This window comes from Oncorhynchus keta, chromosome 3 (assembly GCF_023373465.1).
Source record: "Oncorhynchus keta strain PuntledgeMale-10-30-2019 chromosome 3, Oket_V2, whole genome shotgun sequence".
NCBI classification, from domain to species: Eukaryota; Metazoa; Chordata; class Actinopteri; order Salmoniformes; family Salmonidae; genus Oncorhynchus; species Oncorhynchus keta.
The window spans coordinates 9,096,748-9,108,466 of record NC_068423.1 but is presented as its reverse complement, the minus strand read 5'-3'; the positions used below and the strand labels follow the sequence as shown (position 1 = coordinate 9,108,466).

Genomic DNA, 11,719 nt, shown 5'->3' with positions numbered 1-11,719 from the left:
GTAGCATACAATACAAATGACTTCTATTGAAATGCAGCATTGTAGTCACTCATGCTTCAGAACCATACCTTTTCTCCCGGTTACTCTATAACCATAATATATTACCCCCACACAGACAACAATGCCCAGTCTCTGTAACACGCAACATTATGTTTCGAAATATACTAAACGCTGAACTATGAACATATGCTGTTTTAGTATCTGAAACCAATTGCAGAAATGTTGATACACATGTTTCTAGAAAGACTGATTCAAATCTTATTCGATGTCCTCTTCTTTGCCCTGATAAAATTGGCTGCCTTAAACACACTCCCTCATACTAACATTGCTTGGCTTCTGATCCCAAAAAATGCTTGCATGACTTTCTCAGATTTAATTCTGCTTGCACTGGTAAATAATTCACCATGAAGACTCGTCAGAGCACATAACACAAATGGGACTGACGTCTCACAGACCGTCCCAAGTTAGATTACTCCGATCGCTTGAGCATACTAAATTTCATCATAAATCTGGTAAGGATAAGGAAACGTTCTTCACTCAATGATTTAAGGCCTTAATAGCATACGACTACGCCGTGGGGAGCTTTAAACAATGCCAACAGTATTAACCCCTTCTCCCCCAGGCTACGTGTGAGCGAGGCTTCACAGCCATGGAGGAGACCCACCACAAGGTCGTCGAGGACCTCCAGAGGCAGCACCAGAGGGAGGTCTCCAAACTACTGGAGGAGAAGGAGAGGCTACTGGCTGAAGAGACGGCCGCCACCATCGCTGGTAAAGATTAGCCCCTGCATTGGCCAATCCCTAGTGTTTGCGAGATTTGGTTGGCTTTTTTTTTTTCCTGCCTACAATTGTAATGACTCTGACCGCTAGCTTTCTGTGTTCCAGCTATTGAGGCTATGAAGAACGCACACCGAGAGGAAATGGAGAAGAACCAGCGCTCCCAAATCAGCGGACTGAGCACCGACATCGACGAGCTGCACGAGCAGTATCAGTAAGTCCCTATTTTGGTTGGGAACACAACTGGTACGTAGCAGACAATAGCAGAGATTTGAATGACTGTAGTGAGCTCTATATAGAGACACTCGATCGACACCATATGTATTTGAACAAATGTGTCATATGAGGCGACAGTACAGAATGTTGCCTTTTATTTGAGGGTATTTTCATACAAAACTGTATCTTTTTAGCCTTTTAGAAATGAAAGTACTTTATATATCTAGTCCCTACATTACGGGAGTTGAAGCGATGAGACAAGATAGTAACTATGAAAAACAATTGGATACTATGAATTTGGGGTGAAAAAAGTGGGTAAAATAAAATTTTTAAAATCTCTTATTGTATATTAAAGTAGTAAACTGTTTTAGTATTTGGTCCCTACAGACACTACAGATATCCTTAGACATTGACTACATCGTTGCACACAATGACTGACTTTACAAACGTGTTGGATGCATTTGCAGTACGTTTTGGTTGTTTCTGATTATGTTTTGCCTAATAGGAACTGAAGGGTGAATAATGTTCTGTGATTTGAGTCACTTTTATTGTAATTAAGAATAGAATATGTTTCTGAACACTTCTACATTATTGTGGATGCTACCATGATTAATAATGGCTAATAATGAATGAATCGTGAATAATGATGAGTGAGAAAGTTACACACACGGATCAGACCACCCCGCCCCTGTTGTTGGTAATGGTGAGCGGTTAGCATGTTTTGTTGTAACCTCTGTTGTTGGTAATGGTGAGCGGTTAGCATGTTTTGTTGTAACCTCTGTTGTTGGTAATGGTGAGCGGTTAGCATGTTTTGTTGTAACCTCTGTTGTTTGGTAATGGTGAGCGGTTAGCATGTTTTGTTGTAACCTCTGTTGTTTGGTAATGGTGAGCGGTTAGCATGTTTTGTTGTAACCTCTGTTGTTGGTAATGGTGAGCGGTTAGCATGTTTTGTTGTAACCTCTGTTGTTGGTAATGGTGAGCGGTTAGCATGTTTTGTTGTAACCTCTGTTGTTGGTAATGGTGAGCGGTTAGCATGTTTTGTTGTAACCTCTGTTGTTGGTAATGGTGAGCGGTTAGCATGTTTTGTTGTAACCTCTGTTGTTGGTAATGGTGAGCGGTTAGCATGTTTTGTTGTAACCTCTGTTGTTTGGTAATGGTGAGCGGTTAGCATGTTTTGTTGTAACCTCTGTTGTTGGTAATGGTGAGCGGTTAGCATGTTTTGTTGTAACCTCTGTTGTTGGTAATGGTGAGCGGTTAGCATGTTTTGTTGTAACCTCTGTTGTTGGTAATGGTGAGCGGTTAGCATGTTTTGTTGTAACCTCTGTTGTTGGTAATGGTGAGCGGTTAGCATGTTTTGTTGTAACCTCTGTTGTTTGGTAATGGTGAGCGGTTAGCATGTTTTGTTGTAACCTCTGTTGTTGGTAATGGTGAGCGGTTAGCATGTTTTGTTGTAACCTCTGTTGTTGGTAATGGTGAGCGGTTAGCATGTTTTGTTGTAACCTCTGTTGTTGGTAATGGTGAGCGGTTAGCATGTTTTGTTGTAACCTCTGTTGTTGGTAATGGTGAGCGGTTAGCATGTTTTGTTGTAACCTCTGTTGTTGGTAATGGTGAGCGGTTAGCATGTTTTGTTGTAACCTCTGTACTTTTCTCACTCATCATTATTCATTGTTTATTCATGGTTTTTCGTAATCATTACGTTAGTGTTCCAAAACGTCTTAGCTCTTCTAAATATTAATCTACTTATTTAGAGATTGGAAAAAGTTATACTGTTTTCAAATGAAACAAAATACAGGTAACTGCTAAAAGGAAACGCCAATATAAAGCGATGGGCCGCCAGAGCAGCTTCAGTGCACCTTGCCATAGATTCTATAAATGTCCAGAACTCTATTGGAGGGATGCGACGCCATTCTTCCACACGAAATTCCATAATTGTTTTGTTGATTGTGGTGGAAAACGCCGTCTCAGGCACCGCTCCAGAATCTCCCGTAAGTGTTCAGTTGGGTTGAGATCTGGTGACACACACACGCAAACAAACCCTTTAAACCCCCTATGCCCATTTGAGACCCCTCTTTCAAAGTCACTAAGATCTCTTCTAGGCATGGTAGCTAAAATGCTGGGCAACTAGGCATTTTTTATACATGACCCTAAGCATGATGGGATGATTTAATTGCTTCATTAATTCAGGAACCGCACCTGTGTGGAACCACCTGCTGTCAATATACTTTGTATCCCTCATTTACATCCTTTATTTTGGCAGTTACCTTTTTACCTTGCTCTAGTTATGGCTTTTAGAATTGAATTGTTTGTTATAATTACTCCAGTCGTCTTTCTCCATTTCAGTTCCTGTTGGGCAAAACATAACCCAAAACAAACAGCAAATGCATTCCATGAGTTTGTAGAGTAACAAGCTTGATGTAGTCATTGCGTGCTAGGAATATGGGACCAAATACTATACTTTTAACCACTTTAATACACTATAAGTGGATTTGTCCAAATACTTATGACTTCAAATGGAAGGAATAGATACATTGTGCTTTCTTTTATAAACGGTAAAACAGATGATCGAAAATACCCTCAAATATAAGGTGACATTCTGTACTGTCGAGTCATGAAACATTTGATCTCAAATCAAAAATGCTGGAGTATAGAGACAAGTAAAAAAAATGTTAGCTTCACTTTCAAAATACATATGGTGTTTGTCTACTTATGGGCCCATATACACTAATCAATCAAAGCTGACTTGTATATCTAGACCTTTTTACTGATGCATTTGCTGCAAGGTGACAGTGGCAACTGGTAAAAGGTCTCCTCGGGGAAGGGGGTTGTGTATGCCTTCAAAGTATTCACACCACTTGACCTTTACCATATTTTGTTGTGTTACAGCCTGAATTGAAAATGTATTAAATATAAATTGTTTGTCACCGGGTCTACACACAATAATGTCAAAGTGGATTTCCTTTTTTATATATATATATTTTTTTACAAATGTGTTAAAAATGAAAAATCTGAAATGTCTTGAGTCAATACGTATCGATCCCATTGTTATGGCAAGCCTAAATAAGTTCAGGAGTAAAACATTTGCTAAACAAGTCACATATGTTGCTTGGACTCACTTTTTGTGCAATAATAGTGTTTTAACATGATTTTTGAATGGCCACCTCATCTCTGTACCCCACATACAATTAATTATCTGTAAGGTCCCTCAGTCAAGCAGTGAATTTCAAACACAGATTCAACCACAAAGACCAGGGAGTACGGCCTCAGAAAGTAGCCTCAGAAAGTAGGGCACCTATTGGTAGATATATATTTTTTTAAAGCAAACATTGAATATCCCTTTGAGCATGGGGAATTTATTAACATTTTGTATGGTGTATTAATACACCCAGTCACTACAAAGATACAGGCGTCCTTCCTAACTCAGTTGACAGAGGAAGGAAACTGCTCAGGAATTTCACCATGAGGCCAATGGTGACTTTTAAAACAGTTTAATGAGTTTAATGGCTGCGCTGGGAGAACTGAGGATGGATCAACATTGCAGTTACTCCACAATACTAACCTAAATGACAGAGTGAAAAGAAAGAAGCCTGTACAGAATAAAAAATACAAAGTGTTATGTTTGGGGCGAATCCAAAACAACACATCAGAGTACTCTTCATATTTTCAAGCATGGTGGTTGCTGCTTCAGGATGGCTCAACAACATTGTAGTTACTCCAGAATACTAACCCAGTTGACAGTGTGAGAAGAAAGAAGCCTGTACAACAAGTAATACTGGAAAAAATGTGGCAAAGCAATTAACACTTTGTATTCAGAACAAAAAGATGATGCCGACAGACATGGCAGCTCTGCTTCTAGCTCCGAAGCAACTTTACAATATTTTTTTGTGTGTGTTAATACTTACATTATTAGCCCAGAATGTTTTTTATGTTACTACATACAGCCGGAAAGAACTTTCCGATATCAGAGCGGCGGTAACTCACCAGCATTAAGACCAGGAATACAACTTTCCCGAATTGGATGCTTTGTTCGTACCCCCCTGGGCAATTGAACCGATTCCAGAGGTTGCTCCAAGATGGCATGTACACCATCTACCACTTCCGGGTATGTTATTCGCTTCAGTATCCGGACAATAAAGTAGATGAGCTTAGGGCGAGGATCTCCTTCCTGAGAGACATCAGGGACTGTAACATACTCTGTTTCACGGAATCATGGCCCTCTCCGGATATACTGTCCCTGTCCATACAGCCAGCTGGGTTCTCAGTACATCGCACAGACAGGAATAAAGAACTCTCTGGGAAGAAGAAAGGCGGTGATGTGATGGTGATAACGTACAGAAACCCAACCTAGAATACCTCCCAATCAAATGCTGACGGCATTACCTCCCAAGAGAATTCTCTTTGGTTATAGTCACAGCCGTGTATAATCCCCCTCAATCCGATACCACTACGGCCCTCAAGGAACTACACTGGACTTTGTGCAAACTGTAAACTTCATATCCTGGGGACGCATTTATTGTAGCTGGAGATTTTAACAAAGCAAATTTGAGGAAAACGCTACCGAAGTTCATTGACTGTAGTACACATTAAGTGTGTGCAAAGCTGTTATCAAGGCATAGGGTGGCTACTTTGAAGAATCTCAAATATAAAATGTATGATTCCATGTGTGTTATTTCATAGTGTTGATGTCTTTACTATTGTTCTACAATGTAGAAAATAGTTTTTTAAAATTAAGAAAAACCATTGAATGAGTAGGTGTCAACTTTTGACTGGTACTGTACATAGACATGGAATCATTGTTAGATACTACTGCATTGTTGGAGCTAGGAACACAAGCAATTCGCTACATCCGCAATAACATCTGCTAAATATGTGTTTGTCACCAATAACATTTGATTTGAATTGTTTGTTTGGGGAAAATCCAATACAAAATATTACGGAGTACCACTTTCCATATTCCACTTTCCATATAAGCATAGTGGTGGCTGCATCATGTTATGGGAATGCTTGTAATTGTTAGGGACTGTGGAGTTTTTCAGGATTAAAAAAAACCTGAATTGAGCTATGCACAGGCAAAATCCTAGAGGAAAACCTGGTTCAGTCTGCTTTCCACCAAGACACTGGGAGATTAAATCACCTTTCAGCAGCACAATATCCTGAAATACAAGGCCAAATCTACACAGGAGTTGCTTACCAAGAAGACAATTAATGTTCCCGAGTTGCCTAGTTAAAGTTTTGACTTAAATCTGCTTGAAAATTGATGACAAGACTTGAACATGGTTGCCTAGCAACAATCTTGACAGAGCAAAAATAATAATGGGCAAATATTGCACAATACAGGTGTGCAAAGCACTGCTAAATGGCATATATTATTATTATATTATATTATTATATTATTATTATATATTACAAAGCTCTTCGAGACTTACCCAGAAAGACTCACAGCTGTAATCACTGCCTCAGTTTTTTTAAATGTTTTTTTTATTTAACTCTAACATGTATTGACTCAGTGGTGTGAATACTTATGTACATTCGATTTCTGTATTTCATTTTGAATATATCATTTTAAAAAGATGTTGCTAAAAAAATATCTAAACATGTTTTCACTTTGTCATTATGGGGTATTGTTTGTAGATGGGTGAGAAATATATTTTCTTAATACATTTTTAATTCAGGTTGTAACACAGCAAAATGTGGAATAAGTAAAGGGGTATGAATACTTTCTGAAGGCACTGTATGTACACGTGACTGTGTCTCAGGGAGGAGCTGCAGTCGATCCAGAGGGAGCTGGAGGTGTTGTCGGAGCAGTACTCTCAGAAGTGTCTGGAGAATGCCCACCTGGCCCAGGCCCTGGAGGCTGAGAGACAGGCCCTCAGACAATGTCAGAGGGAGAACCAGGAGCTCAACGCACACAACCAGGTACACACAGAACACGGTTTCCGTTAGCCGGCAATTGTTTACCGGCCAAAAATGACTGGGAGAAGAGAAGAAAAAAACATTGCCAAATTACGCTTTTTGTTCATTGATGGAAATATGAGTCATGTAAAGATTTTACTGAGTTACAGTTCATATAAGGAAATCAGTCAATTTAATTAAATTCATTAGGCCCTAATCTATGGATTTCACATGACTGGGAATACAGATATGCATCAGTTGGTCCACAGATACATATTTTTTTAAAGTAGGGATGTGGATCAGAAAACCAGTCCGTATCTGGTGTGACCACCATTTGCTTCATGCAGCGCGACACATCTCCTTCACATAGAGTTGATCAGGCTTTTGACTGTGGCTTGTGGAATGTTGTCCCACTCCTCTTCAATGGCTGTGTGCGAAGTTGCTGGATAATTGTGGGAACTTGAACACGCTGTCGTACACGTCAATCCAGAGCATTCCAAACATGCTCAATGGGTGACATGTCTGGTGAGTATGTTGGCCATGGAAGAACTGGGACATTTTCAGCTTCCAGGAATTGTGTACAGATCCTTACGACATGGGGCCTTGCATTATCATGCTGAAACAGGTGATGGTGGTAGATGAATGACACGACAATGGGCCTCAGGATCTCGTCAATTGCCATTGATAAAATCAAGTTGTGTTAATTGTCCGTAGCTTATACCTGCCCATACCATAACCCCACCACCACCATTGGGCACTCTGTTCACAACATTGACATCAGCAAACCGCTCACCTACACAACTCCATACACGCTGTCTGCCATCTGCCCGGTAGGGTTGAAACCGGGATCCATATGTGAAGAGCACACTTCTACCGGGTTCCAGTGGCTATCGAAGGTGAGCATTTGCCCACTGGAGTCGGTTGCAGTGAGGCCGAACTGCAGTCAGGTCAAGACCCTGGTGAGGATGACGAGCATGCAGATGAGCTTCCCTGAGACTGTTTATGACAATTTGTGTAGAAATGATTCGGTTGTGCCAACCTATAGTTTCATCAGCTGTCTGGTGGTGACTGGTCTCAGACGATCCCGCAGGAGAAGAAGTCAGGTGTGGAGGTCCTGGGCTGGCATCGTTACACATGGTCTGCAGTTGTGAGGCCAGTTGGATGTACTGCCAACTTTGGAGGTTTATGGTAGAGAAATTCACATTAAATTCTCTGGCATCAGCTCTGGTAGACATTCCTGCACATTCCTGCATTGCCTTGTGTGGCAAAACTGCACATTTTAGAGTGGCCTTTTAATATCCCCAGCACAAGGTGCACCTGTGTAATGATCCTGCTGTTTAATCAGCTTCTTGATATGGGCCACCTGTAAAGTGGCTGGATTATCTTGGCAGAGAAATGGTCACTAACAGGAATGCAAACAAATTTGTGCCCAAGATTTGAGAGAAATAAGCATTTTGTGTGTATGGGAACCCTGTAGGTATCACTTTTTATTTTATTTTGTATTGTTGCTTGATAAAATAATGAATTTGGCCTTTACTACTATACTGTAGCCCATGGAATACATTGAATAAAATGTTAATAAGTGGCAAAACAGAGTCAAAAACTAAATCATAAGGAATAAGGTTTGAAGTATCTTTCCTGTATCTAGAAGAAATCTTATTTTGCCACAAAAACTACATCCATACTATCATTAATAAAAATAAAAAAACAGTACCATTTACATTCAGATGAGTCCCGTGACACTTGTGGGGGTTGTAGAGCAAAACGGAGAACACCATGGTGTTAGATTTTTAGCCGGAACAGTTAGGACGCTACAGACAGAAATTGGCACATCGGCAGTACCGACTTCAGACTAGTCCCGTGGGGGTTGTAGGGCAAAACGGAGAACACATTCGTGTTTGTGAGTCATCTTTTCATTGGTATGTAGACGACCATCCCTTCGGACTGCTGCTCGGTGCTAGTTAGTGAGTTTTTTTGATGTCTTAAAGAGGTGGTGTGGATATTTTGAGACTTTTGATTACGCTAAGTAGCCAATAGAGGGTAGCATGATTTGTCTGATTCACTGTAATAATGACATAATAATGCATTGTATTTTGCAATGCGATTTCTTGCATCAAACAATGCAACATGTTCAGTCACCACCTTATCTGAAGGACAAGTGGATAAACAGGTTTAATGGAATGTAGGCCTACATTAAACACCACACATTTGCTGCTTCAGTAGGCTGAATGATAGAACAGCTTTTTCCATGCTAAAATGTTATGGGATGCATTTTCCCCATTTGTTTTTGATGGTAGGCCACTCTGGATGGCCTAGATTATGATCAAATAGCCACAGTAACCTACTTGGCCGCTGTAACTGTAACTTAAAGCGAGTACAGCCTCAGAGTTCACAGACGAGTTGCGCAGAATTTTCACAATGTTCAAGTTTGCGCTTAGCAGACCTGAAATTTGCTCAGTGACAAAAAAACATTTTTTTGAGGGAACATTGTTTTTGTAGGCCAAAATCGTTAGGACGCTGCAGATGTTTTCGTGAGAAGCCGGAATTTTTTGGGACTCATGGTCTTCCAAACACTGCTGTGGCTCGGTCACCTTCCGCCACAGATGTGTGGATGAAAATATCAGATCTCTAGTTTAAACTGACGGGTTTTGATGGGGATTGTGTGCTTGTTACTTGTTATGCATGGGTTCGTCAATAGATTTAAGGATTAACAGAAATTAATGTAACCAAATGATGGGGATTAATGGTACCTTTACTACTGGTGACATATGTAATAGAGAATGTAAAAAAAAAAATGTTTCATCGAAAGGCTAAACAATTCACACAATGAATGTGCAAGAATTGGCGGGAGACAGCTGAGCCATGCTGGAGAGAAACTCACCTATATCTTTGCCACACACCCCTCCCCTTCTTGTCTCAACATTTTAAATTATACTCGCGCATATTTTAGATGCTTTTCACTGACAGCCGCAACTCAAATATCAGCTAGGTCTATTGCCACGCGCACTGCCCAAATTGTGGGCTTCCAAAAGGCATAGGCCTACGAGCTTGTGATTTGAAACAATCCACAGCTATTTTTCTTAAAGAAGCCAATGATCCTCGATTCCTCTGTGGCTAAGTCGTGCTTTCTGGTGAAGTATTTTAAATGATTTGATTTATTTCTACACTGTGTGATCCTGTTGGCCTTGAAACAGTCCGGATGCCCCAGTTGAATAATGTGAACTCTGACCTCTGTGTGACCGACCCATAGGAGCTGAATAACCGTCTGACCGTGGAGATCACACGCATGCGCTCCTGCTACAGCGGAGAAACGGCTCTGTCACCCTTCACCCAGGGCAAGGACCTCTATGAACTGGAGGTACTGTACTCTCCGTCTCACACACACATTGGCCACACTGGTGTTCTATGTTTGATGTCGAACTTTATTTACTGTACATCTCAATTTTAGGTCTTATTGCGTATCAAGGAGTCCGAAATCCAGTATCTCAAACAGGAAATCCATTCGCTGAAGGATGAACTTCAGTCTGCATTAAGGGTATGGAAAAACACACTCTTATCCTCAATCTTTTCTATCAAGATCATGTTAGTTATTCTAAACACTGTTCTTTGAGGACTAACCTTTCGATGTCCACCAACAATATAACCTGGAATCCAAAATATTTTGCTCCGCTTCCTCAGTGTTTCACTGAGCCGTAGAAAATCAGTTTGGACCCCAGGCTACCAAAAAAAACACCAAGTTTGAAGTCAATGGCTAAATCAATGTTTTTTTCCCCCACTCTTTTTTTGTGAAAAGGATAAGAAATATGCCACAGACAAGTACAAAGACATCTACACAGAGCTCAGCATCGTGAAGGCCAAGGCTGACTGTGACATCACCAAGCTGACGGAGAAGCTACTGGTTGCCACGGAAGCACTGGGGGAGAGGAACGTTGATGGGTCGGCTACCCCTGGATATGGTTAGTGGGAAACCATAACCCTCTTGGACCCCTATGCATTTAGAGTTACTTGCAATGTTTAAAAATGGATCAGGTTGATGTGGGGGGGGGCGCTATGATTATGATTAATTCATGTCCACGCCTTTTTTTTCCACCTAATTTTGTTTTTGCAGATATCATGAAATCGAAAAGTAATCCAGATTTTTTGAAAAAGGAACGATCGACTCTCTCCAAGCAAATAAGAGGTGTTAGATCAAAGGTACGCTAATGTGGACATTCCTGATGCAGAAATCCCCCGGGTTTAGTTGTAAATTCAACATATTTGTTCACCATTTTAGAATCGTGCGAGTGTGTGCACGTGTGAACGAGTGTAGGTGTGCACATATAGATTATGTTAGTGTGTGTTTTCTTACGGGTCAGTCCGTCAATCAATCGTGTTTTATATGTGGTAAGCTTGTCCTCCTGTCTTCCCACATCAGTCCATCACTGAACAGGTCATCTGGGATAGCTGACACCCCCCCTTGAGGGGTGATTCTCCCCCTTACCCCAAGATGTAGGTATAGCATGTCCTTGAGTGAGCATGTCCCACCCCAACCACACAGCATGTTGCGCTCTATTACCCTTGCCTCTCCTCTATGCCCCCCCCCCCCCAATAAAACTGGTGCAATGAACTTTCACTTGATGTAGTACAGCAGAAGGTAAGACATGCAGGTCTTTCAGAGTGGTAAGGTCTGCCTTGCAGGGGCATGGGTTCTTCAGTGCCTAGAATCAAATCAAATCAAATGTATTTATATAGCCCTTCGTACATCAGCTGATATCTCAAAGTGCTGTACAGAAACCCAGCCTAAAACCCCAAACAGCAGACAATGCAGGTGTAAAAGCACGGTGGCTAGGAAAAACTCC

At 41.0% G+C, this 11,719-nt stretch overlaps 1 protein-coding gene and 1 long non-coding RNA gene across 12 annotated transcripts in view; one reads left to right on the top strand and one right to left on the bottom strand.

Moving 5' to 3' along the window:
- si:ch73-103b11.2 (putative leucine-rich repeat-containing protein DDB_G0290503) overlaps positions 1 to 11,719 on the top strand; it is a 108,457-nt gene that overhangs the window by 92,699 nt on the left and 4,039 nt on the right. For 5 of the 6 annotated variants that reach the window (XM_035747911.2, XM_035747920.2, XM_035747927.2 and 2 more), the window contains 7 exons: positions 623 to 770; positions 885 to 990; positions 6,746 to 6,905; positions 10,132 to 10,239; positions 10,330 to 10,416; positions 10,675 to 10,837; positions 10,990 to 11,075. In XM_035747911.2, the coding sequence (XP_035603804.1) occupies positions 623 to 770; positions 885 to 990; positions 6,746 to 6,905; positions 10,132 to 10,239; positions 10,330 to 10,416; positions 10,675 to 10,837; positions 10,990 to 11,075 (858 nt within the window). Of the gene's footprint in view, positions 1 to 622; positions 771 to 884; positions 991 to 6,745; positions 6,906 to 10,131; positions 10,240 to 10,329; positions 10,417 to 10,674; positions 10,838 to 10,989; positions 11,076 to 11,295; positions 11,370 to 11,719 lie in introns of all 6 variants that reach the window. The other variant, XM_052488375.1, reaches the window with a different exon arrangement.
- Positions 997 to 4,521, bottom strand: LOC127914002 (uncharacterized). 6 transcript variants are annotated; one of them, XR_008087588.1, is made up of 4 exons: positions 2,403 to 4,521; positions 2,177 to 2,356; positions 1,906 to 2,130; positions 997 to 1,859 (listed from the first exon to the last, which is right to left on the bottom strand). It is a non-coding gene; the product is annotated as an uncharacterized LOC127914002 (long non-coding RNA). The 6 variants fall into 6 exon arrangements; XR_008087586.1 differs by having other exon boundaries at positions 1,951 to 2,130; XR_008087587.1 differs by having other exon boundaries at positions 997 to 1,813; positions 1,951 to 2,130.